General features: G+C 39.4%; 1 protein-coding gene across 1 annotated transcript; it reads left to right on the top strand.

Moving 5' to 3' along the window:
* Positions 1-1,310: 1,310 nt before the first annotated feature.
* LOC113482843 (vitellogenin-2-like) lies at positions 1,311-24,991 on the top strand. Its single transcript, XM_026853913.1, has 36 exons — positions 1,311-1,380; positions 1,491-1,511; positions 1,617-1,768; positions 3,280-3,531; positions 4,072-4,233; positions 4,319-4,467; positions 5,056-5,206; positions 5,333-5,490; positions 5,609-5,774; positions 6,614-6,739; positions 7,062-7,280; positions 8,202-8,419; positions 8,581-8,678; positions 8,971-9,095; positions 9,206-9,307; positions 9,953-10,072; positions 10,158-10,347; positions 12,056-12,149; positions 12,252-12,437; positions 12,984-13,128; positions 13,250-13,472; positions 13,563-13,738; positions 14,093-14,354; positions 14,556-14,905; positions 15,379-15,429; positions 16,363-16,452; positions 17,556-17,768; positions 17,863-18,005; positions 18,406-18,544; positions 19,089-19,224; positions 19,660-19,846; positions 20,158-20,249; positions 21,280-21,368; positions 22,079-22,238; positions 23,678-23,839; positions 24,672-24,991. Exons 1-36 carry the CDS (start codon positions 1,311-1,313, stop codon positions 24,788-24,790), a joined length of 5,496 nt encoding a protein of 1,831 aa, XP_026709714.1. The 3' UTR covers positions 24,791-24,991.
* The last annotated feature ends 90 nt before the right edge of the window (positions 24,992-25,081 follow it).

Here is a 25,081-nt window from a genome sequence, read left to right as displayed (position 1 = left end):
AGCGTTTGCCACAAATCACACTCCTGTGGTTAACAGGTGAGAGCAGCAATAAAGTGACTGAATAACCAGTACATCGTAAATGTTAAATTAGAATCAGATTCATGTTTTTTGCATGACACAGAGCCCATGGTTTGTTGCATTGCCTGAAGTTACCCCTCCAGAAATGTCTTCCAATACAGAAGCCCCTGTGGGTTTTTTCTTGCCTTTTTTTTTTTTTTTTTTTTTTTTTTTTTTTTTTTTTTTCACTTTGAAAGACCCTTTATTTTTTGGGGGGGTTGACCAGAACTCATTACTCCCTTTTTGTGATTATCAATCTATTACCATGCTCAAAAAGGGCAAGCGTGTTTTGTGCATCTCCGCTTGCCCCCATGCCCCCAAAATTTCTAGAACAGCATGCTTGTGTGAAAGCGTTCCTGGGCTGGCGATGGATCTCAGTGATGAAGCTGGCTGCAAGCCTACATCAGTTCAGGTACTTGGCCACATTTTGTCTTTGGCTCCTTAGGAAATGCAAAAGTTCTAGCTGCTTCACTGCGAAGAGTCTCCGCAGCTTTTAATTGTTCACATTTAGCTGTCATTTACCTTGGAAGATAAAATATTTACAGATTGCTTATGAAATCTTTGTTCATTTAAAAAATATTCCTGGTCAGTGTGACCGGAGCTGAAAGGACACACTGATCCCCTGATTTATTTAAATAAATATATATATTCCATACATACAGGATTTTAGTAGCTGTTAGATATGCTTTGGTGCACATATGATTGTAAGAGTAGCAAGGTTTTAGCTGTCATCTCCTGTCTACAGGTGAGAAGACAGCTAAAGCCTTGCTATTCTTATATATCCACACACACCCCCTCCCCCCGATGCTGAGGGAAGAGAAAGAACACTTTCAAAGTGTGTGACACTGACTGTACTTTATTAATTGGGCCAACTATCAGTTAGATAACAGCTTGGGTCAGATGCCAGGTCAGCATAACCTGGGCAAAATCAGCCTAATCAGTGGCAGGATCAAATACCAGCAGCCAGCTGTGACACAATCTAGGAAATTAAGTAATGTGTTTATTGTAAATTTATTGTAAACGACCTAGTAAAATTGTTTTACTAGGATGAGTAGAAACTTTTAAACAATACAGCAAAGGGCTTATATGAAAAGGTCGGTGAGATGCCAAGGTATGACTTGATTTCCGTTATTCCATCTGAAGAGAAAGTATGATTGCAAAAAGAGAAGTGTTTACATAAACTGATAAAAAACTTGAGAATTCAGCAGAACACAGCCACGTGTTCCTGAGCTTTCTTCCATAAAAGTCTCACCATGTCCGGCAGAGCCCCATTCACCTTCACTATGAGGGGAATCATACTTGCGCTAGTGCTCACCCTTGTAGGTAAGACTACATGTTCCTCCTTTAATCTCTCTTCCCTCAAATTTCCCTTCAGTGGCAACAAGTGAATCTAGACTGACTGTTACTTATCTGGTTTCCATCTCTTTTTGCAGGTAGCCAGAAGTCTGACATAGGTAAGTAAATTTCCTTCTCTAACCTTCTTTTGGTGACTTTGTTGTGATTTCTGTTTATTAGAACATGCTTGCAAGTATCATAAAAATGGCTATTATTCCCCACAGACCCTGCATTCAGTAGCAGAAAGAGCTACTTGTACAGCTATGAAGGCTGGGTGTTGAATGGGCTTCAAGAAAAAAATTTAGCCAAAGCTGGTGTGCGATTGAGCAGCAAACTAGAGATCAGTGGGCTGTCAGAGAACACTTACCTCCTCAAGGTACCTGTCTTCTTCCAATGTACCATGCAACAGTGAAATCTATATCACAGTCATAACTGCATCTGGCTAATTTGTGCTTTAGTAAAGTTGTAGGAAAAAAACTGGAGACTGTGCTGTATATGTATAAGTGGAACAATCTGCAAGTTAAAAGTTTTGGAAGTGACTAGTGATTTGGCATCCAGTCGCTTACCAGTATTTGTGTGGAAATTGTTCATAGCAGCTGTTTCTCAAGACTTTTTGCTGGAAATAGAGGTGCCAAAATCAGGGTTTCCGTTAGAAAATGGTTATTTCTAATTCAAGGCATTCAAGCCTGCTCTGAGTTTATGATTTGGTTCTAGTCTCAACACATTTTCAACCAATGTGCGAAGCCAGGACTTGGGTATGTAAAATAATTGTCATGCAGACAATTAATAAACATAGACTTAAAAAGTGATTAAAACTAAAGATAAAAAGTGATAAAAGCTGAAGAAAAAAGTGGTAAGTGATAAAAGAAAGGTAAAAATAATGAAGGGCATCGAAAAGGAGCATGTAATACTGTTTAGTGTTTGGATAAAAAGATCTGTACATGTGAAATGATGCCTCTGCTGACATCAGTACAGACAGGACCTCACCCATCTGAAATAAATACATTTCAGAGCAATACTTTTATTTGTCTGTTTAATTTAGTTACAAATCAGAGCTTCTTTTTTGGGCACTGAGTTCAGTGTCAGAGCTCTCCCTGGTTATAGTTGAGCTGTAAATCTTCTTTCATTGATGAAGGCAAGCTGTCAAAATTATGGGCTGGGGATTGTATTTCGCCCTACAGCCTTCATCCTGAAATTCTTACATGGTGTGCAGCAGGCTGTGCTCTGAGGCATCTGAACTGGCAGTAACTTTTCCAAAGTTACTGAAATTGCTTCTGATTTACATTATGTCTCAGTATGGGGAAAAAAAAAAAAAGTTTTCTAAATACATTGTTCTTTATTTAAAACAAAAACTGGGTTGATTTAAGCAATTCACAAATGTGAATCAAGTATAGCAAGTAGATTAACAAAATAAATTTGGAAGGGATGAATTAAAATGAAACATTCTAAAACTGTAATTTTTTGACATTTAGAAGGATATAAACTTTTTAAATGCTAAATTTCACCTAAAGCAGAATATTTATTTTATGACTGAAAAAATAGGGAGAATTTTATTTGTATTTTTAAAATTTATTTTTGAATCAGTCTTTCTCCCTATAAAGTTAATGCAACTAAAAGGTTTAAAATGTCCCTGGGAAACAATAGTGATACATTAACTGCTTCTGTAAGATAAAATAATACTGCTGAGCCCACAGGGTTTGTACTGGTTTTATAATAGTGTAAGCAAGAGATGAAAGAATAAACTACTGTATGAATCTCTAAACCTGGTTTGGAAGGAAAGAGTATAGAGCTAGTGATTAGATCTATTTCTTCCAATCTGTTTATGTATTTAGTACAATACCAAAGTAATTTTATTCCAGAAAGTATCTTTTCTTAATTTCCTCCTAGATCCGCTCTCCACAATTTGAAGAATACAATGGCATCTGGCCCCGGGACCAATTTACTCGATCTTCCAAAATCACCCAGATGGTTTCTTCATGTTTTACCCGGCCGTTCAAGTTTGAATACAATAGTGGACGAATTGGAAACATTTATGGTCCAGAAGACTGCCCTGATATCTGTATTAACATAGTGAGAGGAATACTGAACATGATGCAGATAACAATTAAAAAGTCACAGAATGTATATGAATTGCAAGAGGTTTGTTTTTTTTCATTCTACTACTTTACTGAAAGGATGTGTTGTCTTTACGTGCTCTTCATGTTTCTGTTTATTTGCATCTACTTTCAAATGTTCATCATCAAAAAAGACGATTTTTTCATTCATGTGGAAGAAAATGTGTGCATATGTATTGAATGAATTATCTGGGCTGCATTCTTTTTAAGACATCTGTCTTAAAAATGCAATCTTCTGAAGAAAATAATTATTATCTATGAATGTATTTGTTATATGGCTTTCCTGATAGAGCTACTTGATCCATTTTATTTGTTCATTGTTGATATTAACTGATTACTTTTTAATTTTAAACTCCATCCCCTGACTGTTGTTCACGTGTCTGTTTTTTAGTTCAATAGAATTAGTTGTGTGCAATGGTAACGGGTTACAAAACGTAATTAAGACTGCTCAGTGGGCCCTTACCTGCATACTGCTCCTTCAGAATTTTTGTTCAGTAAAACTTCTTCTCACACAATGAAATCCTGATATAATTGGGAAGTCTCATTATCTGTATTGATCTACCAGGCTGGAATTGGAGGTGTTTGCCATACAAGGTACGTCATCCAGGAAGACAGGAAGAACAGCCGTATCTCTGTTACCAAAACCATAGACCAAAATAATTGCCAGGAAAAAGTGAAGAAGAGTGTTGGGATGGCTTACATCTATCCTTGTCCTGTTGACATGATGGTATGTGAGATGTGAAAAGACCCCTCTAATTGCGGGCACAGCCATTCTGTTCCCATTCACTCTTTATGTTCCTGTCTTCCTCCAGAAAGTAAGGCCCATAAAGGGGACTGCAGCTTTCTCCTACAAACTGAAGCAGTCAGACAGTGGCACCCTCATCACAGAAGTGGTGTCGCAGCAAGTGTATCAGATCTCGCCACTCAGTGAACCTACTGGCGTTGCTGTTATGGAAGCAAGGTAGGTGGACATGGGCTTGCTTCACAAAGGGAGAATAATTATGCCATCCCTTTCACCCCCAGTTGAAGTGAAATGAGAAATGAGTTCCACATGAGTTGGGTAAAGCTGTGAGTACTCATACTTGGGGTTTCCACACTCCTAAAAATTCAGTGAACCATTCCTTATTTGTACCCTGGTGAACGTGACGCTACAATTACATGGAAGAAAAGGAAAAATACACTTTTGCTTGCTTATACCATAAGAATACAACTTTACTAGTCTGTCCTCAAAAAGGGCTAATTTATAGTGTCAGGAGAAAGATGGTGCACATAGAAATAAGATCATTGATTACACCAAGTCTGTAGCTCTCATTCAGAAAACAGTGGTTTAATTCCTCGTCAGAAACAATTTCATTGTAGATAACTCTAATATTATTTTGTTCCAATTAGAAGGCTTTATCCATTAGCAGACTGTAAGATTTCACTGTGAAAAAAAAAATATTAAAGAGTAAAACTTATACCATCACAGAATCACTGAACCAACAAACAGCTAAGGCAGGTGGAGGAAGAGACTTAATTCATTCCTCCCGTGACTCTTATCTCTTGACAGACAACAACTCACCTTGCTTGAAGTGAGAAGCGAGCGGGGGAGTGCCCCGGACATTTCCACGCAGAGCTACGGAGGCCTTCTTTACCACTTCCCATCAGTATTGCCACAGATGCCACTGCAGCTAATCAAGATGAAAAATCCCGAGCAACGGGTATAGTATTTTTAGGTCTTGGTCTTCAAATTGCTTTCCTAATCAAAAAATTACTAAAAGAGTAATGATCATAAATTCCAAAGGATTTAATTAGGTATGCCCCCTCTCTCTCGTGTTTTGTAACAGATAGTAGAAACACTGCAACACATAGTCCTGAATAACCAACAAGATTTCCACGATGATGTTCCATACAGATTCTTGGAGCTTGTCCAGCTCTGCCGGATAGCAAGTGCTGATACTCTTGAGTCTATATGGAGACAATTTTCAGATAAGCCCCGCTACAGGTATTTCATTGTACCAGCTTATAAGAAACTTCTCAATGTTTGGAGAATTAAGAACTAAAATTAAGGGGGGTTTGGTGTTTTTTTATTATTTTTTTTTAAATTTTTTACCTGCTTGCAGGCGATGGCTGCTGAGTGCAGTTTCTGCGACAGGCACCTCAGAAGCACTCAAATTCATTAAGACCAGAATTCGCAATGATGACCTTAACTACCTTCAGACTCTTCTAAGTGTTTCTTTTGCTCTCCATTTAGTGAAAGCTGATGAACAAACTGTTCCAATAGCAGCAGTGAGTAAATCTATGTGAATCTTTCCTGTGTGATATCGAAAGGAATGATGATTGATGACAACCTTTAATTATTGAGTACATTAGGGACTGGAATTCTCCTCTCATGTACACCAATTTTGTGCAGATTTTGAATTACGAATTTCTTTTGGCATTACATATATGAGAGGAGAGTTCAGTCCTGTCTTCATCTAACTACATGGATATAAAAGCCCTTCTTCCATCAGAGCTTCTGAGAATAATTCCCATTTTAGTTTTATGGGATCACTTGTCATGCCTTCTACAGACAAAACTTTGTCCACTTCAATCTCTTTATTCTAAAACAAACGGTGATTTGTGTGTTATGTCACTTGAACAGCAATTTTAATTGCAAACTATTCCTATGAACTGGAAAAGTGCCACATGTGAAGGTATTAGTGCAAACATCAAATGAATAATTCATTCTGAATGGGATTTTTTCCATCTTTAGTCAATATTATTCTCTTAAATAGGAAAAAATGATATGATGTGAGAATGCATCATTAATGTAATTGAGTTGTACATTATTCTAAAGATATAGATTGATGTTTACCTGTAATCTTTGTATTTTCAGTGTTATGCTCAGTTGAGGAAAATCAGAATGGTTCTATGTAAATTTTTTTATATTGAAACTAGTGGGAAATTAAGTTCCTAAGTGAAATTTACAAGTAAAATGTCTACAAGCTGATTTAATATGTTTGAATGTGAACGATAATTTTGAAATTGCTCCTCTCACATAAGCTCTGATAATTTTCCTGCTCTGAAACCTATATGAAACACTGTATTGAATATCAAATTCTTTTTTCCCCTGTTTTTCCCCCCAGGATTTAATGACCAGTTCTCGAATCCAGAAAAGTCCCACGCTTCAGCAAGCTGCCTGCTTGGGATATAGTTCTGTGGTCAATAGATACTGTTCTCAGACCTCAGCTTGTCCTAGAGAAGCTTTTCAGGTGGGCAGCTTTTTTTCAGGGTGCTCTTAATAGCTTAGTAATGTTCATTACATTAGCTTAATTCTTTTAAGATATAGTATAAAAATGGCAATTGGACTTACAAATACACATTTCATAAATCTCCTTCAGAACAAAGGCAATAAATAATTTTATTAACGTAGATATTTTCTTCATGATTGAAGACACAGTTTTCACATCATAAGGTAAAATCCCAAGAGGAGCCATCCTCCTCTTTATTGTGATAGGCCTTTCAGTGGGTAAGGGGAACACTGTGCCAGTCTGTGTATTAGGAATAGAAGACTGAACTGTGCTTTTTCTGTAGCCCATCCATGACCTGGCAGATGAAGCAATCAGCAGGGGCCGTGAAGACAAAATGAAATTAGCTCTGAAGTGCATTGGCAACATGGGAGAACCAGCCAGCATCAAGCGCATCCTGAAGTTCCTTCCCATATTTTCATCCAGTGCTTCTGATATCCCCATCCACATTCAGATTGATGCTATAATGGCCTTCAGAAAAATAGCTTGGAAGGACCCCAAAACAGTAAGTAGGATCTGTCAGAGATTCAGTGAATTAGAGAATACGTACTGTAAGGGTAATGACTTTAATGGTATCATGTGTGTGGATACAGCATGTCTTAAAAAATGATTATTTTTAAGAACAACACAATACAGTTTTATATTTCCAAGTAGGAATCTCCCAGAAGGATATCAGCACTGTTTCTTTAGTCATATGTCATAACCAGTTGAGTCTGTATATACGGTGGAAATTTAGCCACCCAAAAGTCAGACATATATTTTAAACTGTGTCCATAGTCAGAAGGAGAGAGACACACTTTCTGTGGACCTCCTAGGCAAAATGTTGACATTGCTCTGTCTCTTTTAGACCCTTTCCTTAAGGTTGAATGAGTCACCACTGACCTTCTGCTGAGGTTGCTGGTATGGTGAGCGTAGGCAAGACTCCTGCCTTTCCCATGGTTTAGATATAGGAGCTATATGAGACAGCATCCACTCAGACTGTCCTTGGTGAGCTGCTGAAGCTCCCCTTTTAAAAGTGATCTAAAATAGTGAAGCATGCTCACTGAGTCAGTAGAGTTACTCCAAAGAATGAATCTGTCTTCCTATCTGCAGTTCGTTTCTTTTGAAGATATTCACTGATCTTTCAATATCAGTAATGCAAAAAGCTATGCTGATGTGTTTTGGATTGTGGTGGGTTGATCCAACACACTGATACAGGGACATTTATTTTAGATTCTGTGCCAGCCCTTCTCCATGGGGCTGTTCCTCCATTGCCCCTTCAGTTGCCTTAATAAAATTATGTAGAACCATGCAATAAAAAACATCAGGAGACCTTTCTGCAGGGATAATGTCCCCCTCTCCCATATTTCTTGCAGGTTATGCGTGGATTCAGTCTGAAAAACTGTCACAATTATGGGCAATTCCAGACACTCTTTTCTCTCTGCAGGTGCAGGGATATCTCATCCAGATCCTTGCAGAACAGTCGCTTCCCCCTGAAGTGCGAATGATGGCTTGTGCTGTTATCTTTGAGACAAGGCCTGCCCTGCCTTTAATAACAACAATAGCTAATGTGGCAATGAAGGAGAGCAATTTGCAAGTGGCTAGTTTTGTGTATTCCCACATGAAGGCTTTGTCGAAGAGCAGATTGCCATACATGTACAACATGTAAGTAGAGACCAGAACGACGTGGGCGATCTTCTGCAAATATTAAATTCTGTTACATTCTTGTTAGTGAGCACTGCCTGTGCTCACAAACTGAATTCAGTTTATATTCTGATGGGGTGCAACTTATTTCTGAATGTTATTACGTCTCCCATTTTGTTTAGATCTTCAGCTTGCAATATTGCCCTTAAGCTGCTGGCCCCCAAACTGGACAGGCTGAGCTATCGGTATAGCAAGGTCATGCGTATCGGTGGTTTCTCTGGTGAGTAAAACCGTGTCCGTGACCAGGAAACTTCCACTTCAAAAATCCATTCTGAAGAGAGGTTAAGTCCTGTGGAGAAATACGGCATTCGGTGTTTCAATAAGAAATTGAATTAAATGTGACAGTCACATGTTTAAAAGTGCCTAAGTAGCCATTTATTAATATGGGCTTAAACAGTTAACAATTATGTAATGATATATCTTAGAGTTGGCAATGGGAAAAGCTGTAGAAATATGAATGATAGGCAGAGGGGTTAGAAAAATGACGTGTCTTTTGTTTACTTTTGCCATAGATAACTATAAAGTTGGTGCTGCTGGAGATGTCTTTGTTATGAACAGCCCAAGAACGATGTTCCCATCAGCAATAATTTCCAAACTGATGGCATATTCTGCAGGGTCAGCAGCTGATTTGGTGGAGGTAAATATTCACCTCAACCAATAATAAAGCAAATTAAAACGAAAATTGACAACAAAGTTTTGTCTCTGTAAGTATATCTCAGGCTGCTCCTTCTCATGCTGTTTTTGTAGGTTGGTGTCCGCGTGGAAGGCCTCACAGATGTCATCATGAAACGAAATATCCCATTTGCTGAATATCCCACATACAAAAAGATAAAGGAGATTGGAAAAGCTGTAGGTATTTTCAGTAGTGCAATGTGTGGGTTATACGAAGGGGTATTTAGCAAGGCTTCTTGTACTAGTTAAGCCCTGTCTCAGAAGGTAAACTACCCACCTATCAGTATTCCTGTGAAAGAGATGTGCAGGAGGACTGCAGAGGACATCACGCCTGCGATGGTTCTGATAGCTTCCTCAAATTCTCGCTCTGTCCCTGCCTTCTCCTCACCTCATGTGGGGCTGCAGAAGGAGCACAGGAGGAGAGGGGGGAGGTGGGCATTGCAGCATGGTGTCTCAGGCCTGGCAGGCTTCGCCATTCCTTCCTTCATCTACCTTCCTTAGTTTACAAGAATATACTTTTGTCTTCAAGAGAAAAGGTGATTTATTGCTGTGATTTCAAATGGAGTTTAGTGGTACTAATGGCCCAGCCCACCTGTGTAAATGCTATTGCATCAGAATGCAGAACACTGGACAGGAGGCTCTTCGTGGGCACCTCAATGACAGGGAGTAGGTCTGAGTTAGTGATGCTGTGCTATTTATAAAACAGCAAAGAAACACAAGCAGCAATGGAAAATTGCAGCTTGGTCAGCAGTAGATTTGATCGCCCTGCTGAATTGCCATTTGCATTAAGGAACTTTGCTTGTTTCTTTATCTTTTCCCTAGCTGCTGGGGTGGAAGGAGCTGCCAACAGAAACCCCCTTGATATCAGCCTACTTGAAACTATTTGGCCAAGAGCTGGCTTACGTCAACATCAATAAGGAAGTCTTGCAACAGGCTGTGAAGGTACCAGGGACACCCACTTTTCTTTGCAAGATTTGACACCGTTGTACTCTTATATTCCAACCTCTTAGATCTCTGTTTTACGCAGACTGTGCTAGAACCTGCTGACAGGAGCACAGTGATGAAGCGAATCGCCAGCCAAATCCGCAGTGGCATTGCAGGACAATGGACGCAGCCAGTGTGGCTGGGAGAGCTACGATACATCATTCCAACCTGCACTGGTCTGCCGCTGGAGTACGGGTCGTACACGACTGCTCTGGCACGTGCAGCAGTCAACGGTGAGTTGGGAAGTACGAGGTCAGTCGTGTGAATTCTGAGCAGGGGATGACAGACAGGCTAAGAGGGGAAGGAGAAGGGAGAACAGTTAGAAAAATAAATTAATTTTTGTAGGGGAGGGGAGGTAGTGAAGATGTTTGAAGAGTGGCTGGACACAGCTGATTTCTGCATTATCTTTGAATGGACTGAAGACAGAGAAAGTGAGGTGAGAATCTGGGAAACCAGAGAGGGAAGGGTCACAGCATTCAAGACCAGAAAAAACAGAAGCTGCCTCAGGAGCTGATGCAGACATGGGCAGAAGGGTGTGGCTCCTGTGAGATGCACTTACAAACTAATCAGAATTCAGTGGTGATTTAAACAGAAATGAAAAAAAAAGACAATCAAAAGAGAACTACCAGTAACATTAAAGAAGGCAGGAAGAGAAGAGGGCTTGTGAAAAGAGATGGAGAGCTCTGTTTTAAAAGGATAAATATGCAAGTATGAATACTTATCAAGAAGTTAATCCAGCGATCAAACTGTTTGTTGTGCAGCAGACTTTTAATTTAGGCAAAACTGACCGTTTCTTCTGCTGACACCACATAAGAAATGAAGGGTGAACTACATGTACCTGTGCCCTTTATAGAAGTCCCGTATGTGCTCACCACTGGTCTTGGCTCTTGGTTTGTTAGTTTGATTTAATAACTTCTTTGAACACCTTCCCCTTGTTTTAAGGGTGTTTCTTTTTGTTGTTATTTGTTTATTTTATAAAATAACATCCTTGTAGCCAAGCTGGGGAGGTGTGCATTGGATGGATGGGCTACAAACTGAGTGGAGGCTGTCTGGACTGCTGATCTCTGAGAGCAGTCAACAGATGAAAAGTCCAACTGGGGCTTGTTATGAGCAAAGTTCCTCTATTGCTAGATGTTCATTGTCTCTTTTAACAATCTGAACCTTGAAAAGAAGGCACCCTCAGCAAATCTATGCCAGTGAAGACATTGAATTCGTGGGAACAGTAACTGCAGTGGGCAGAGGGGGGCAGGCTGCCACCCCAGGGGACCCTGACAGGCTGGAGGGAGTGGCCTGACAGAAGTGTGCTGAAATCTCACAAAGGCAGTGCAAAGTCCTTCACCTGGGATGGAGTAACCCATATAAGTATATAGGCTGGGCATCACTCAGACATAAAGCAGCTTTGCAGAAAAGGGCTGAGAGGCCTGGGGGACAAACTGGTATAGTGAATCAGCAGTGTGCTCTTGTGGTGATGAAGGCCAACTACATCATTGACTGCAACAGCAAGAGCAGAGCTAGCATGAAAATTATTCCCTCTCCTCTATGTAATGCATCTGAGGCTGCATCTGGAGTACAATGTCCAGTTTGGGGTCCGCAGTACAAGAAAGATGTTCATGCTTGGTGTGAGGAAAGATTGGAGAGCAGGGTTTGTTTAGACTCTTTGCTCACTATTCACTCTGTCTTCTGGCTCCTTGCATTTCTGAAATTTTAATGTTATACTACTTAAGAAACTTTCAATTTGGATCAGCTCTTTATTTTCTTACAATATTTTTATTTCCATTTTCAATAGGTTGCATCAGAACCTTTGCCTACAGAACAAGCTTTCTGTATATTTTCCATATTCATAAAAGATCTCAAAGTCTGTCTTGTTTTCCAGCCATATTTGTTGTGTTAGCAAAAATATTACCTCTTCCTGAATACTGTGTTTTGCTCTGTTGTTTGCAGTTGATGGAAAGATAACCCCCACTTTAACTGGAGATTTTAGACCTTCCCAGTTGCTTGAATCCACCATTCAGATTCGGTCTGACATAAATCCAAGGTATGGCAAGTTTCCAGGGCTATGGAGGGTTTTAAGAAAAGGCAGAACCACATGTTAAAAGAGAGCACCTTTCTAACATCTGACCACTTCACTCCGTTTCAGCTTATACATACATACAGTTGCAACAATGGGTGTCAACACAGAATACTTTCAACATGCTGTTGAAATTCAAGGCAAGGTCCTGACAAGAGTGCCATTGAAGTTTGATGCCAAGGTAGACATGAAACTGAAAAATATTAAGATTGAAACGAATCCATGCCACGAGGAAACTGAGATAGTAGTTGGAAGGTATGGTAGCTTTACTTCAGAATACTTCTGTTGCTGAAACCTTACGAAGTTCATATTCACTGACATCCCACTGAGGTTTTTAGATAGGCTGAGTGACTTTTTAGTGCGTAGCAGAATCTTTGGGGTATAGAGCAAGGAAGAGAAATAAGAGTGTTAAAAAGTTAAAAGATACCTAAATTATTTAGGAATTTAATTTTTATTTTAATTTGTTCATTATTTTGTGGGTTTAAATATTATTTATTTATTTATTTATTTATTTGTCTTTTAGGGGTTTTAATTTTTATTTTTTAAATGAATGCCTTTCATGTTTTAGAAATATCTTTAAATTTATCCAGATTTTGAAACTTCTGGTGATATAAGGAACTGATATTTATCATGAACATTTATTTGTCTTTAATAATATATATACCTATAGTTGCATATACAATCCCTATGTTCAAACAACATATCTCTGTGCTGTCACATGATACCCACAGGTATGTATTTAATTTAATCCAAAGACAAGGGGCCAGAATACTTCACCGTTTTTTGTGCTTATCTCCACAGACATAAGGCTTTTGCTGTATCAAGAAATATAGGAGAACTAGGTGTTGAAAAGAGGACCTCAATTCTCCCAGGAGATGCTTCATCAGATATTGTAGAAGAACCTTTCAAGCCATCAGAGGGAGCTTCCAGTGAAGGTTTCACAAAGGTAACCTATTCCTTTTTGCTTGTATGGTAATATTTACCCTCTCCATAATGCACATGTCTGCAATTTCACTCTTGCCTATGATACGCTCCCAATGCTATTCACATACTCATCTCTAATGCAGCAAGGAGAGGACAGCATTCCAAGGAAACATGCCTATAGCTCTCAAGAGGATCTTTACCATGGCACAGGAAGAAAAACTCATAAACAAGACATTTGCATCAAACTGCCTCATCTTGGTTGTCAGTTCTGCTTTTCCAGAAGGTCACGAGATGCCAGTTTCCTAAAAAATACATATTTGCACAGATTAATTGGAGAACATGAAGCTAAAATAGTCTTGATGCCAGGTATGATACTGAGCACAAGTCTTGTCATCTTAGGTTTGTTAGTGCTATTTGAAACAGTATAACCTTCTAATGTGTGCAATTGGTGTGTAGTTCAAACAGATGCTGATATTGACAAAATTCAGCTGGAGATTCAGGCAGGATCAAAAGCAGCTTCCAAAATAATTCATGTGGTAAACTCAGAGTCTGAGGAAGAGGATGAGGCTTCTCCGTATGAGGACATTCAAGCTAAACTGAAGAAGATTCTAGGCATTGAAAACGTGTTCAGGGTAAGAGATTTTGAGCATGGGAGGGGGGAATATTTACCCATAAATGAAGCCAAGAATTTGAAGTTCAGTGTGGAAAGCTGGCATGGAAAAGCAACAGTGGGACTAGTTTGAAAGGTGCCAGTGCAAGGCCTGGGGTGCATCCAGCTGGGGCTGGTCCTCCATGCTAAGCTAGATTTTAGCTGGGTGGAGTGAGTCTAAGGGAGTTCTGCAGCTTCTGCAGTAAACAAGGCAGGGAAGTTGTTCCTTGAAAGGCTGAATGTGAGCAGCTTGTCTGACACTTGGAGAAATTTTACTTTGTAATACTGAACCAGATGAATCACCTCTCTTGCATTACTCTTTGCACTGTTTTTGCAGGTTGCAAATAAAACACGACATCGGAAGAAGCAACCTTCTAAGAAAGGAAACACTATGCTAACAGAGCTTGGGACAGACCCCAGTGCAAAAAATCCCTCCAGCTCATCTCTTGCCTCCTCAGCTGTCTCCTCATCTTCCTCATCATCTGCTGCTTCTCCTGATCGTAAAAAGGCTGTGGATGAAGATGAGAATGATCAAGTAAAGCAAGCGAGAAATAAAGATGCAGGCAGCAAGAGCAGCAGCAGTAGCAGTAGTGGCAGAAGTAGCAAGAGCAGCAGCAGTAGCAGAAGTAGCAAGAGCAGCAGGAGCAGCAGTAGCAGTAGCAGCAGCAGCAAGAGTAGTGGTAGTAGGAGGAGCAGTAGCAGCAGTAGTAGCAGTAGGAAGAGTAGCAGTAGCAGTAGCAGTAGTAGGAGCAGTAGGAGCAGCAGCAGCAGCAGCAGCAGCAGCAGTAGCAGCAGTAGCAGCAGCAGCAGCAGCAGCAGGAAGTCATCAAGTCATCATAGGCATGGGCATCACTCAAGGTATCTGAATGGCAGCAGCAGTAGCAGCAGCAGCAGCAAGAGTAGCAGTAGCAGTAGTAGTAGTAGTAGTAGTAGTAGTAGTAGTAGTAAGAAAAGGAGTAGCAGCAGTAGCAGCAGCAGCAGCAGCAGGAAGTCATCGAGTCACCATAGCCATGGGCATCACTCAAGGTATCTGAATGGCAGCAGCAGCAGCAGCAGCAGCAGCGAGTCATCGAGTCACCATAGCCATGGGCATCATTCAGGACATCTGGAAGGCGGCAGCAGCAGCAGCAGCAGATATTCCAAAATATGGGTAACTTTGTCAGTAAATTGACTGATGCTGCTAAAGTCATGAATCACATTCCTGATGGCAGATGGCTTTGCATCATAAATCAGGAAATTATGAGTTGACACAGTAAATTTTAGAAACATAAAATTGCAAAATTCATTCTGAAAACACACCTGCAATCATTGGCTCAGATGTCTACTTCAAAGCATCTCAAAAGTTTCCACAAGTTTGTTGAAACTTTTGTTATAAGCAGGGAACCATATTTGCCACTTTACTACTCTCTGTCAATACATTGCATGCTTCTGTCTTAATTTTTTGGTAGGAACATTAATGCTTTATATAAACTACTTCAAGTCTTACACCATGTGCTTGTGACTAACAGAACTATGTATGAATGATAATTAGTAAAATCCTTACTTAATTCCCAGTGCTTAGATTTCAATGTAATTGCAGCATTTCTTCTGGGACTTTTCATCTTGTTTTTATCATTTTCAAAGGGAGATGATGAGATTTATCAGTATCGCTTTAGATCAGCACATAGACAAGAGGTGAGTTTTTCTTTTCTCAGTAAATGAAGTATGAAATCTGTCATGAGTCAAATGGAAACCTTGCAGGCAACTTGTTGTCTTTGTTGAGGAAAATTACAGTACTGATAACATTTAGAACACCAAATCAACTGTAATGATTCTTCTGAGATGCATAAAGACCGAGAGCTATGCTCTCCTTTGTGTTGTGCACATGATGCCATTTGTGGCTCTGAAAAGCAGATGCAGAGCTCTGCCAATGCAGTACAAGGGACTGTGATGCACACTTTGGAGAAACAAAGATGCTACCATCAAGAGCTTTGGTCGTTTTACTGGCTTTGGTCACTTGGTTTCTTGTGTTGGAATCACTGTTGATACACACCGGGATAGTGATTTGACAAATGTGGGAGGATACCTTATTTTATGGTAGTTTAGCTCAGCAGAAGATTCCTACCAGGGCATGAGCCAGTCAGGAGAAGTGTACTTGATATTAGTGTTCCTCAAAAAGTAAGAAGTTCAGCTCTGTGTGTCCATTCAGTTGATCCTTTCCATTCTGTTGGTCCATTCAGTGTGTCCTCCAGTTGATCAGGCCCCTTCAGAAGTAAAATGAATCCGTTCTGGTCTTTCATATTGAATCAAGAGGCTGGTTCAGTTTGACTTGCTCTGGTTCATTGTTTTTTCACACCAGAAATTCTCATCTATACATGTTCCTTATTTGTCTCTTCTGAGGGGTCAGATACATTTGGGTAAACAAGATTTTTCCGAGCTAGATCACTGCTTAGTACCTACTAAGCAGAACAAAGCATATTGCAAGTCATTGAGCTGCTCAGGGTTGGAATGCAAGTTTATCAATACCCAGTGCTACGACAGAAAGTATTCTACAGCACTGCCTAGTGCAATTTCTGCAAACATTCTTTTAAGTTACCCTCTTGAGCATGATGTGTTTTCTTCTTGCAGTTCCCAAAAAGGAAACTCCCAGCTGACCAACTTAGCAGCACGTACTCGTCTACCAGATCCAGTCATGCCTCATCTCGAGCTGATTCCAGGGTTAGTGGAGTCACTTTTTAGGTTTTATTTTGACAGCTTGGAGGAATGGCAGAGTGGTCATGCCCTTGCAGTAATTGCGCAGCTAGGATGTTGGGAAGAGAGAAATACCAACCTCTCAAGTCTCAGGGATCAATGAAGAGTGAGACATGCACCATAGTTCCCACACACACTTTCCTCTGCAGTGAGATGAGGATCCTTCTTACTTGCACCACGACCCTTCTCTCATGAGAATTCCACCCAGCAGATGCCTTCAGAGACTGATCTTGTGACCTCCGCAACCAGGAGGGAAGCTAAGGTGCTGCAGTGACAGTGCAAGGATGATGGTGGTGGAGGCTGAGGCTAAGAGGAGCCTCAGCAGAAGGCATGCTCCAGAGATGATGTGTAGCACCTTGGCTCCTCACTACCGCCCCATCTGATATATACAGGCTTGCTCCCTGGGGCAAGTGATAAAGTGAAGTCCAACAATGGAGTGAAGGAATTGCAGGTCATAGCATGCTCAAGGCCCTGCTGTCAAGGGGGGAGGTTGTCTCGATGTTAGAGACAACATGCTGGATTATATATTGTGCTTGGGTGCTGTGCAAACACAATACCTGCCTGCCCCACAGAAGTCACAGCTGAAGTGTGAGGTGACAGCCAAGAGACCCACCAGACGGACAAACAGGAACACACTAGCTGGGGGATGTCATTGTTGTGAGAATGAGTGATGAGTACAACTGACAGCTGACTTTAGTCAAATTGAACCACTTTCTTTCATTGACAAGCAAATATATGGGTATTAACAATGAAGCCCAAATCATATAGTTGTTACTGTATCCTAATGCTTATGAATATTTCCACAGTATCAGCTGTAGCTCAGGAAATGGCACAAATTTTGGCTCATATAAAATACAGTGGTAAAATCCATCTGTGCCTGCAGAAGCACAAGCACAGTAAAGACATATGCATGAGAGTTTATAGGCATGTATATATTGTGGTACATATGCTGGTATATATTTGCAGTTTAGTTGCTTATTTTTCATTTATCTATATCTTGGATATAAATGTTCCATGGTAAACCCTTTTATAATTATATTCTTTGCATGCTTTGTCCCCCTTCTTCTTAGCCTAATTTTTTGGGAGATGTTAAAACACCAGTATTAGCTGGTTTTCTTTACGGCATTCGTAACAATAAGAAGATAGGAGGCCTCCAGCTCGTGGTATATGCTGATATTGACTCCATCAGGCCCCGGATGCAGGTATTTGTGTCAAACCTCACAGATTCAAGCAAGTGGAAGCTCTGTGCTGATGCTTCAGTCCTCAATGCTCACAAGGCAGCGGTAAGGCTCAAAAATAGTTATGTACAGCCATATGCATCACAGGAAAACCATGTTCCATGCATTTAAAAATGGACCATTTCTCTCCCCATTATAGGCTTACATCAAATGGGGACAGAATTGCAAGGACTACAAGATTTCGATGGAGCTGGTAACTGGGCAGTTTGCTGCCCACCCTGCTGTACAAGTGAAACTGGATTGGCCTAAAGTTCCTTCAAGTGTCAGATCCATTGCAGACTGGTGAGGTTTTAGTCTTTAGTGGCACTTGTTCATGTTATTGGTCAACTGGGAAAAATCAGCATCCACCCATGAGGTTCTAGGGATTAAAGTACCAACTATTATTTTATTCTCTGATGTGTCCGAGCATTGCCTTCAGACATAAAGGCTAATTGGGAGACCATAGCCACCCTATTGTAATATAGAGTAATTCTTACTGAACATAATTACTGAAAACTGAGAAACAGATCCTTCATTTCACTGAACACTTGATCAGTAAAGCAGAGAGCGGTGATGGGGACCTAACCAGAGATCCTGAAGACTCCATGTGCTACTTACACATAGAAGCGAGACGACCTGCTTGGGATGTGTGCTGCTTTTTGCTTCTCTATTTCATCAGTCTTTCTGATTTGAATTTTTGAAGGTTTTACAAGTTTGTCCCTGGGGCTGCATTTATGCTGGGATTCTCTGAAAAAGTAGACAAGAATCCTTCTCAACAAGCCAGGGTGATCATGGCTCTAACTTCTCCAAGGACATGTGACGTTGTCATCAAGCTTCCTGATGTAATTATGAAATATTATTATCATTCTCCTGTTTTTTCCTAGTAAAAAAAGTGAGACTGTTGCATTTTAATTACAGTGGGTCAATTCTGAGGAAGAAAAATTAAGTATGCATCCGTTTGGGTGCAAATGTTGAAAACAACTTATGTTTATTTTCAATCTTTTTATGTTACATCCAAGGATATTCATGGAGCAATCTTGTTCATGGAAAAAGAGAGTGCTGTGGGTACTCATAATGACACATACTCATAATGGCATGTGTTTCCATCTGTAGTAGCTCCGTAGGTGTTCACCTTTGAAGGGGAGTAATTAATTGTCTCCCAAATAATATCTGAATGATGACCCACACCATGAGAGAATACTGTAAGCAGAACCTAAAAGCTCATGGACAGTGAGTCAGATGAGTTGTGTTCACATAAACTGTTTGCCAGCCAAAGAAAAAGAAATTGAAATCAAATTCCAAATAGGAGAAAAAGCTGATCTCAGCTGTTTGCTGTGATTACCTGGCACAAGTGTATTTTGAATGTGCTTTTGAATTCCTTTTCAGGTGATCCTCTATGAAAAAGCCATGAGGCTTCCCCTGTCACTCCCTGTAGGTCCAAGGATACCAGCTTCAGAGCTGCAGCCTCCCATCTGGAATGTCTTTGCTGAAGCCCCCTCTGCAGTGCTTGAGAACTTGAAAGGTCAGGGTCTAATCAGTTTCAGAAGCATGACATCCTCAGTCTCTTGAATTGAGCACTTTCTGAATTTTTCTGGGATTATTTGTCACCAGTTAATTAAGAAATGTGCTGTAATGATGTGAGGATAGTTCAACTGGGAGCGAATATTGTGCATATAGTACAGACATCATCAGCATTTCAGGGATCAAGTTACCAATTGTCTGAACAGATAACGTTTAAACTCTCTGGCAATTATTTTTTGTTAGATAGAGATTTTCCATGCCTTTTTTAGAATTTATGGGTTCTTAGTAGCCAAAAGCCTCTGTAATCCGTACAAAAATATCACGTAGTAGAAAAAAAAGATAAAGTTAAAATAATATAGCACTAAAAATAAAACATGCCATTTAACTACTTTCTTCTATGGAAAATCAAATACTCACTGGCATTTTATCTAACCAGCTCGCTGCTCAGTTTCCCATGACAAGATCACAACCTTTAACGAAGTTCAGTTTAACTACACAATGCCGGCAAACTGCTACCACATCTTGGCTCAGGATTGCAGCTCTGACCTCAAGTTCCTGGTGATGATGAGGGATGTTGAAGAAGATGTGAATCTGAAGGCAATCAACATCAAGCTTGGTATTCAGTAAGTAACTCCTGCCGGATGCTGGCAGTGTGAGGGACTACATCGTCCACATTTAACATGAGAGGAGCTTAGATCTGCAATGTTTAGCAGCCCATTTCAGCATTTCCCTTATTTATTTTCCACACATATTGAATGTGATGCTGATGATGTTTTCCCGTATCTTATGTGACAAGAATACCCCAATGTAATTTAAGTAGTTGAAATGAGCTTATGGTGTGACTAGTGATATTTAGTGAGCAGGAAAATGCCTTTGTCACTCTATGCATGTGAATGTGATACAAACAGGGTATGAACACTCTTCTCCTCAACAGTGAAATTGATATGCGTCCTGTGAATGGACAGGTGAAACTGCTTGTGAATGGGGTTGAAAGCCCCTCGACGAATGTTTCATACATATCTGCTGGTAAGTGATGCAGCATCTGTTCTTTTATTTTCACATAGGTTTTAGGAGAAAGAAAGAAACAAAGAATCTATCAAAGAGATTCCATCAGTTTGTATTCAATAAGTATTTCTACCTTTGGTTGAAAGGTTAATATTTAAGAACAAGCACAGGAACATTTAGAAAGACTGATTAGAGTGTGAAGCTTTTCAAGTGGCCAAACTAAGCAAGATATAACTAATGTGAAGATCCCTCCTTTTCATACATTACAGTAGCTCCTGCTGGAGTTCCAAATTTGATAAATGTTTCAGTTATACTATAAAATCTTGCTTGATTAAAACTTTTTGAAGTAGAGCTTTTCTAAAATTCACCATACTTGTATATCAATGTTTTTCCTAATTTGATTTTTAGGTATAAATTTGGCTAGCATTCTGAAGTCTGCTAGGAATAAATACGGAGCACTGCTAAAATAGCCTGCTTGCCTTTCTTAAGCAGGAATAGTTTTCTTCTGTGAAATGTACAGGAGGACCTTGTTTCATTCGGTGCTATGCAGTCAGGGCCTATAGACAATGAGGGTATTTTCCTGACCGTAGAGCTGTAGTATATGAATCAGGCTACATCTTGCTGAAACTGGGTTAGCATCTGCTAGCGCTGAGCTCTGTGCTATTTATTACGAACTTGGGAAGTGATAATTGTGCTAGAAACGGCTCCAGTGACAGTCATGGTGTTCTTTGTATTTCTTTACTCCAATATAGTGTACTTAGGGCCTTGTATATCTGCGGAACTGTACAGGTATTATAGACAGCTCTGTAACCATATCTAGAAAGAAATATGATTATGTTAATAACCCAAAGAAAAATTAATAAATCTTTGATCATTAGAATTGTTTTCCAACTTTTTACAAACACCTATTTTCTATATATGCACATTTCTACATTGTTTAGCTGTATGTTATATTTCTTGAATAGAACAATTGAGGAATTTCAAGGAAAAGAGTGTTTTAGAAACATGGCAGTTGTTTGTTTTTGGTTTTTTTTTTTTTTTTTTTTTTTTTTTTTGATCCACAGTGAAAAACAAGGGCTCGTACTTATTGCCCCAGCCTATGGCATTGATAAATTGTACTTTGATGGATACACATTCAGGGTATCATTCTTCTTCCTCATAAGCTTGGGTGTTGCAAAATTTCCACAGATGTCCCTTAAATCTGCAAAAGTGGCAAAACCAGATGTGTGCAGGGCCCAAAAAAAACAAGAGGAAAGATAACACTAGAGAACTGCACAGTCCTGCTCTTTATTTCTAGCAGGAAAAGTGAGAATCTCACCAGCAAACATACCTTATTCTTGCAGTACAGGAGTGTGTTGGGAAATGGCCCTGTGAGCATACACACCCTAAGTCAGTAGGGCATTTGCAAGAATAATGTTTTCAGCTCCTGTCCACTGTTCTTAGCACTGTATAATTCTTCAAATCAGCAAAACTGCAGCCATTTTTTTAAGATGGATGAATGTTTTAAAGGCTGCACTAAAAATTATGTGAAGCAGGAATGTAAGGAGTCGGTAAACCATACTGTATCTATCACCTATATTATGAAAACATCCATCAGACAAAAGCTTCACCATATTGATAGTCTAGACTATTAACAACATACTAGACTGGCACAGTAGGTTTTAAAGGCTGTAACAGTTAAAGACACTTCAGCACCACAGGAGTTTGGCATTTGACTGTCAGAGACTTTTCAATTCTTACCAAAGAGATTGTAAATTCTTGTGCATTAACTTATACTCGATAGTAAAAATTTGCTCTATAGGTTTTACTTTTTTTAACTTGTAATGGTTTTGATTGTTTTTTTCTCAAAGATTCAAGTTGCTTTATGGATGGCAGGGAAAATGTGTGGAATATGTGGAAAATATGATGCAGAATGTGAACAGGAATATCGGATGCCCAATGGATATCTAGCTAAAGATGCAGTGAGTTTTGGGCATTCTTGGATTTTGGAAGAAAAGCCGTGTACAGGAGGTATGCAAACTAATAAATTTAATATAATAATACTATACTTGTTTAGAAAATGTAGAATCTGTTTAGAAAATCTAAAATCTGTAAACATTTTGGAAATAAAAAACATTTTTAAAGGATTCATTATCAAGTTATATATGAAATATTAAAATTACTTGCCAGTTTAGAAAGAAATAAGAAATTACAAGTTAAACAAACATGACAAAATGCACAAGTCAGTTGAAATTAAATAACCAAGCTGAAACAAAGTCTTTGTTTCAGTTTTGAAGTGTTTTAGAAGATGATCAGAAAAAAAAGTAAGAAGACAAATTCACACAGAGTGCTTTGCATTTTGCACAACAGCATTTTCCCAGACATCAGTTTCCAGCATCTGACCAGCCAAAAATCAGATGGGGATTAGTAATTATTACCATGGCTGACCCCCTGATTTTTGAACCAGTGCAACCTGTCACGCAAAGCATTCAAGTGCATGAGCAGTTCCAGGGACTTAATAAAAATAAAAATACTGTGTAATTGAAATTGAAAAATACTGTATAGTTGAAATAAAAATGCTGTATTTTAAGTGTTTCAGTAGATTGGGATCTTATGGTGTGCTGATGCTCTCAGCTGAGGTTATGATGCAACAGCATACTATAGTGCTGCGAGGAGAACAGGCATGTTGCCTGTGTAAAGAAGACTTGTCCTGGTGGAAAGGACTTCCTCAGTCCCTGGACATGTCTTCTACGTGTTTAGCTGTGCATTAACTGTTATTCTTCTATGTCTTTGTCAAGAATACTGGGCATCAAAATTGCTTTTTAGATGGATATGGAGTCCACATGCATGTACACAATAATATTCCCATGGTTGGCAGTGACCACATACTGTGTTTCCATTTCACATATGGCGGAATTAAAGCATAAAGCTTATAGTCACGGATAAATTGTGGCCCATCTAGCTTCTGGGACTCTTGTAACTTGCTTGTCCTGGGAATCCAAAATGAGATCAATATTACTAGCTAGCAGCAATGACTTCTGGTCTTTCTGAAACAATTCTGTGCCTGGATGACAGTAGTAACAGTGTAATTCTTTAGTGATTGTTTTTATTTGGTCAGAAATCCCCCCTGTATTTCCCCTGCTGAGTATTCAACACTTCTGAATGTGGTTTTGCAGCTATTCTCATATTTACTCTGAAAAATGTTTATTAGAAAGTTCATCATGCTAATCTATAAATAAACCAGTTGCATTTGAAATTAACTTTCCATAGCTCCATATGTAATTAGCTGATTTGAAAAGCTTATCAGTCAGTGATGCTGCTTCATTTATGATCAAAATATAGTTTTCATAGAAGAAAGTTGTTTGTAAGTTGACAGTGTTGGCAGATGGGTCCTTCTGGGGAGATCTGAATATTTTGAATGTAAACATGTAACGATTGCACCAATGTAAGCATCAATGATTGTGTTACAGCCTGCAAACTGCGACGCTCATTTGTGAAGCTTGAGAAGACAGTTCAGCTTGTGGGTGTAGAGTCCAAGTGCTATTCCACAGAGCCTGTGCTGCGCTGTATGAAAGGATGCTCTGCCACTAAGACTACTCCAGTCACTGTTGGTTTCCACTGTCTCCCAGCTGGTAAGTCAACAGAAATCCTACTGATTAGAAGCTGCACAAAAGTCTAAAGAGATTGCGCCTCAACTCAGTTATTCTACTTGAAACATATTAATAATCTAACATACCCCCAGGTAGGGATGGACTTACTGCAGTATTGACTGAAGACCTTTCCCTGTTTTCATTAACATGTAAAACTTCCTTTAACAAGAGAGATGTTTTTCTGTTGTAATTTTACTATGTTTTACCTTATACCAAAGTTTAAAATCTAAACTGAACTCTCCTTCATGGTGCTTTGAGCTAACAAGATAAGGGCAGGGTAACAGCACAGTCAACAGTGATTCAGCTGAAAAACTGTGTATTGCAGCCTGTGAGGATTCAGCTACATCCGATCATGTCCAGCACCTTGAAACAAGGATCCTCACGTTGTATATTTTTTATATATCACTGCCTTTAGGCATGATCCTATTTCACTGAGCTGATTTAGGCAATAGAAGGTCAAGTGTGGTCAGGATTCCAACACACAGGTACAGTGATATAGGAGAATGTCTTTTTTATAGGTATATTGTAGATGATAAGAGATTAGATAAAGTAGCTATAGATTACACAGATGATAGGTTCATGTCTGTTTTCCACCCTTTCTTGAATGTAATATTAATAAAATTCTACATGAAAGTAGTAGTTTTCAAGGTAGAACTGGCTTCATAATTAAGTGGGTTTCCTGGAACATCTCTGTGTGACTTGGGTATAAATACGAAAGCCAGTGAAGAGAAGCAAAGCCTGCTGTAATTAATGACTAATGCATGGTAAATCCTGTACCTTACAAAACCGCTTTTAATTTCTTGTTCCCCATCAGATTCGGTTACCAGCCTGACAGACAAACAGACGAAGTTTGACCAGAAGTCAGAGGATATGCAGGACACTGTTGATGCACACATAGCCTGTTCTTGTGAGAATGAGGACTGCAGTGCCTGAAGCTGTACATTGCAGCACAGGAAAAAACAAACATTTAAGTTTTTATTGTGTGGTGTAAGAAAACACATCTTAAGGAATAATAGAGATACTAAATTAAGTGTTTAGGGACATGTGGAATCTTCCCAAGTAATTTAAAGTATTAAATTTTATTATTGTAGATACTGTTATGATTACCCATAAATATCTGATTTCATAATAAATCCATGCATGGAAAAAATGATGAAGGCTTCCTTATTTCATATATTTATGGAAAGAGGAGGTCTGTGTTGCTTCTCCTCCCCCCCCCCCCCC

This window comes from Athene cunicularia (assembly GCF_003259725.1).
Source record: "Athene cunicularia isolate RWA chromosome 8 unlocalized genomic scaffold, athCun1 chr8_part1, whole genome shotgun sequence".
NCBI classification, from domain to species: domain Eukaryota; kingdom Metazoa; phylum Chordata; class Aves; order Strigiformes; family Strigidae; genus Athene; species Athene cunicularia.
This window is presented reverse-complemented; position numbering and strand designations above follow the sequence as displayed.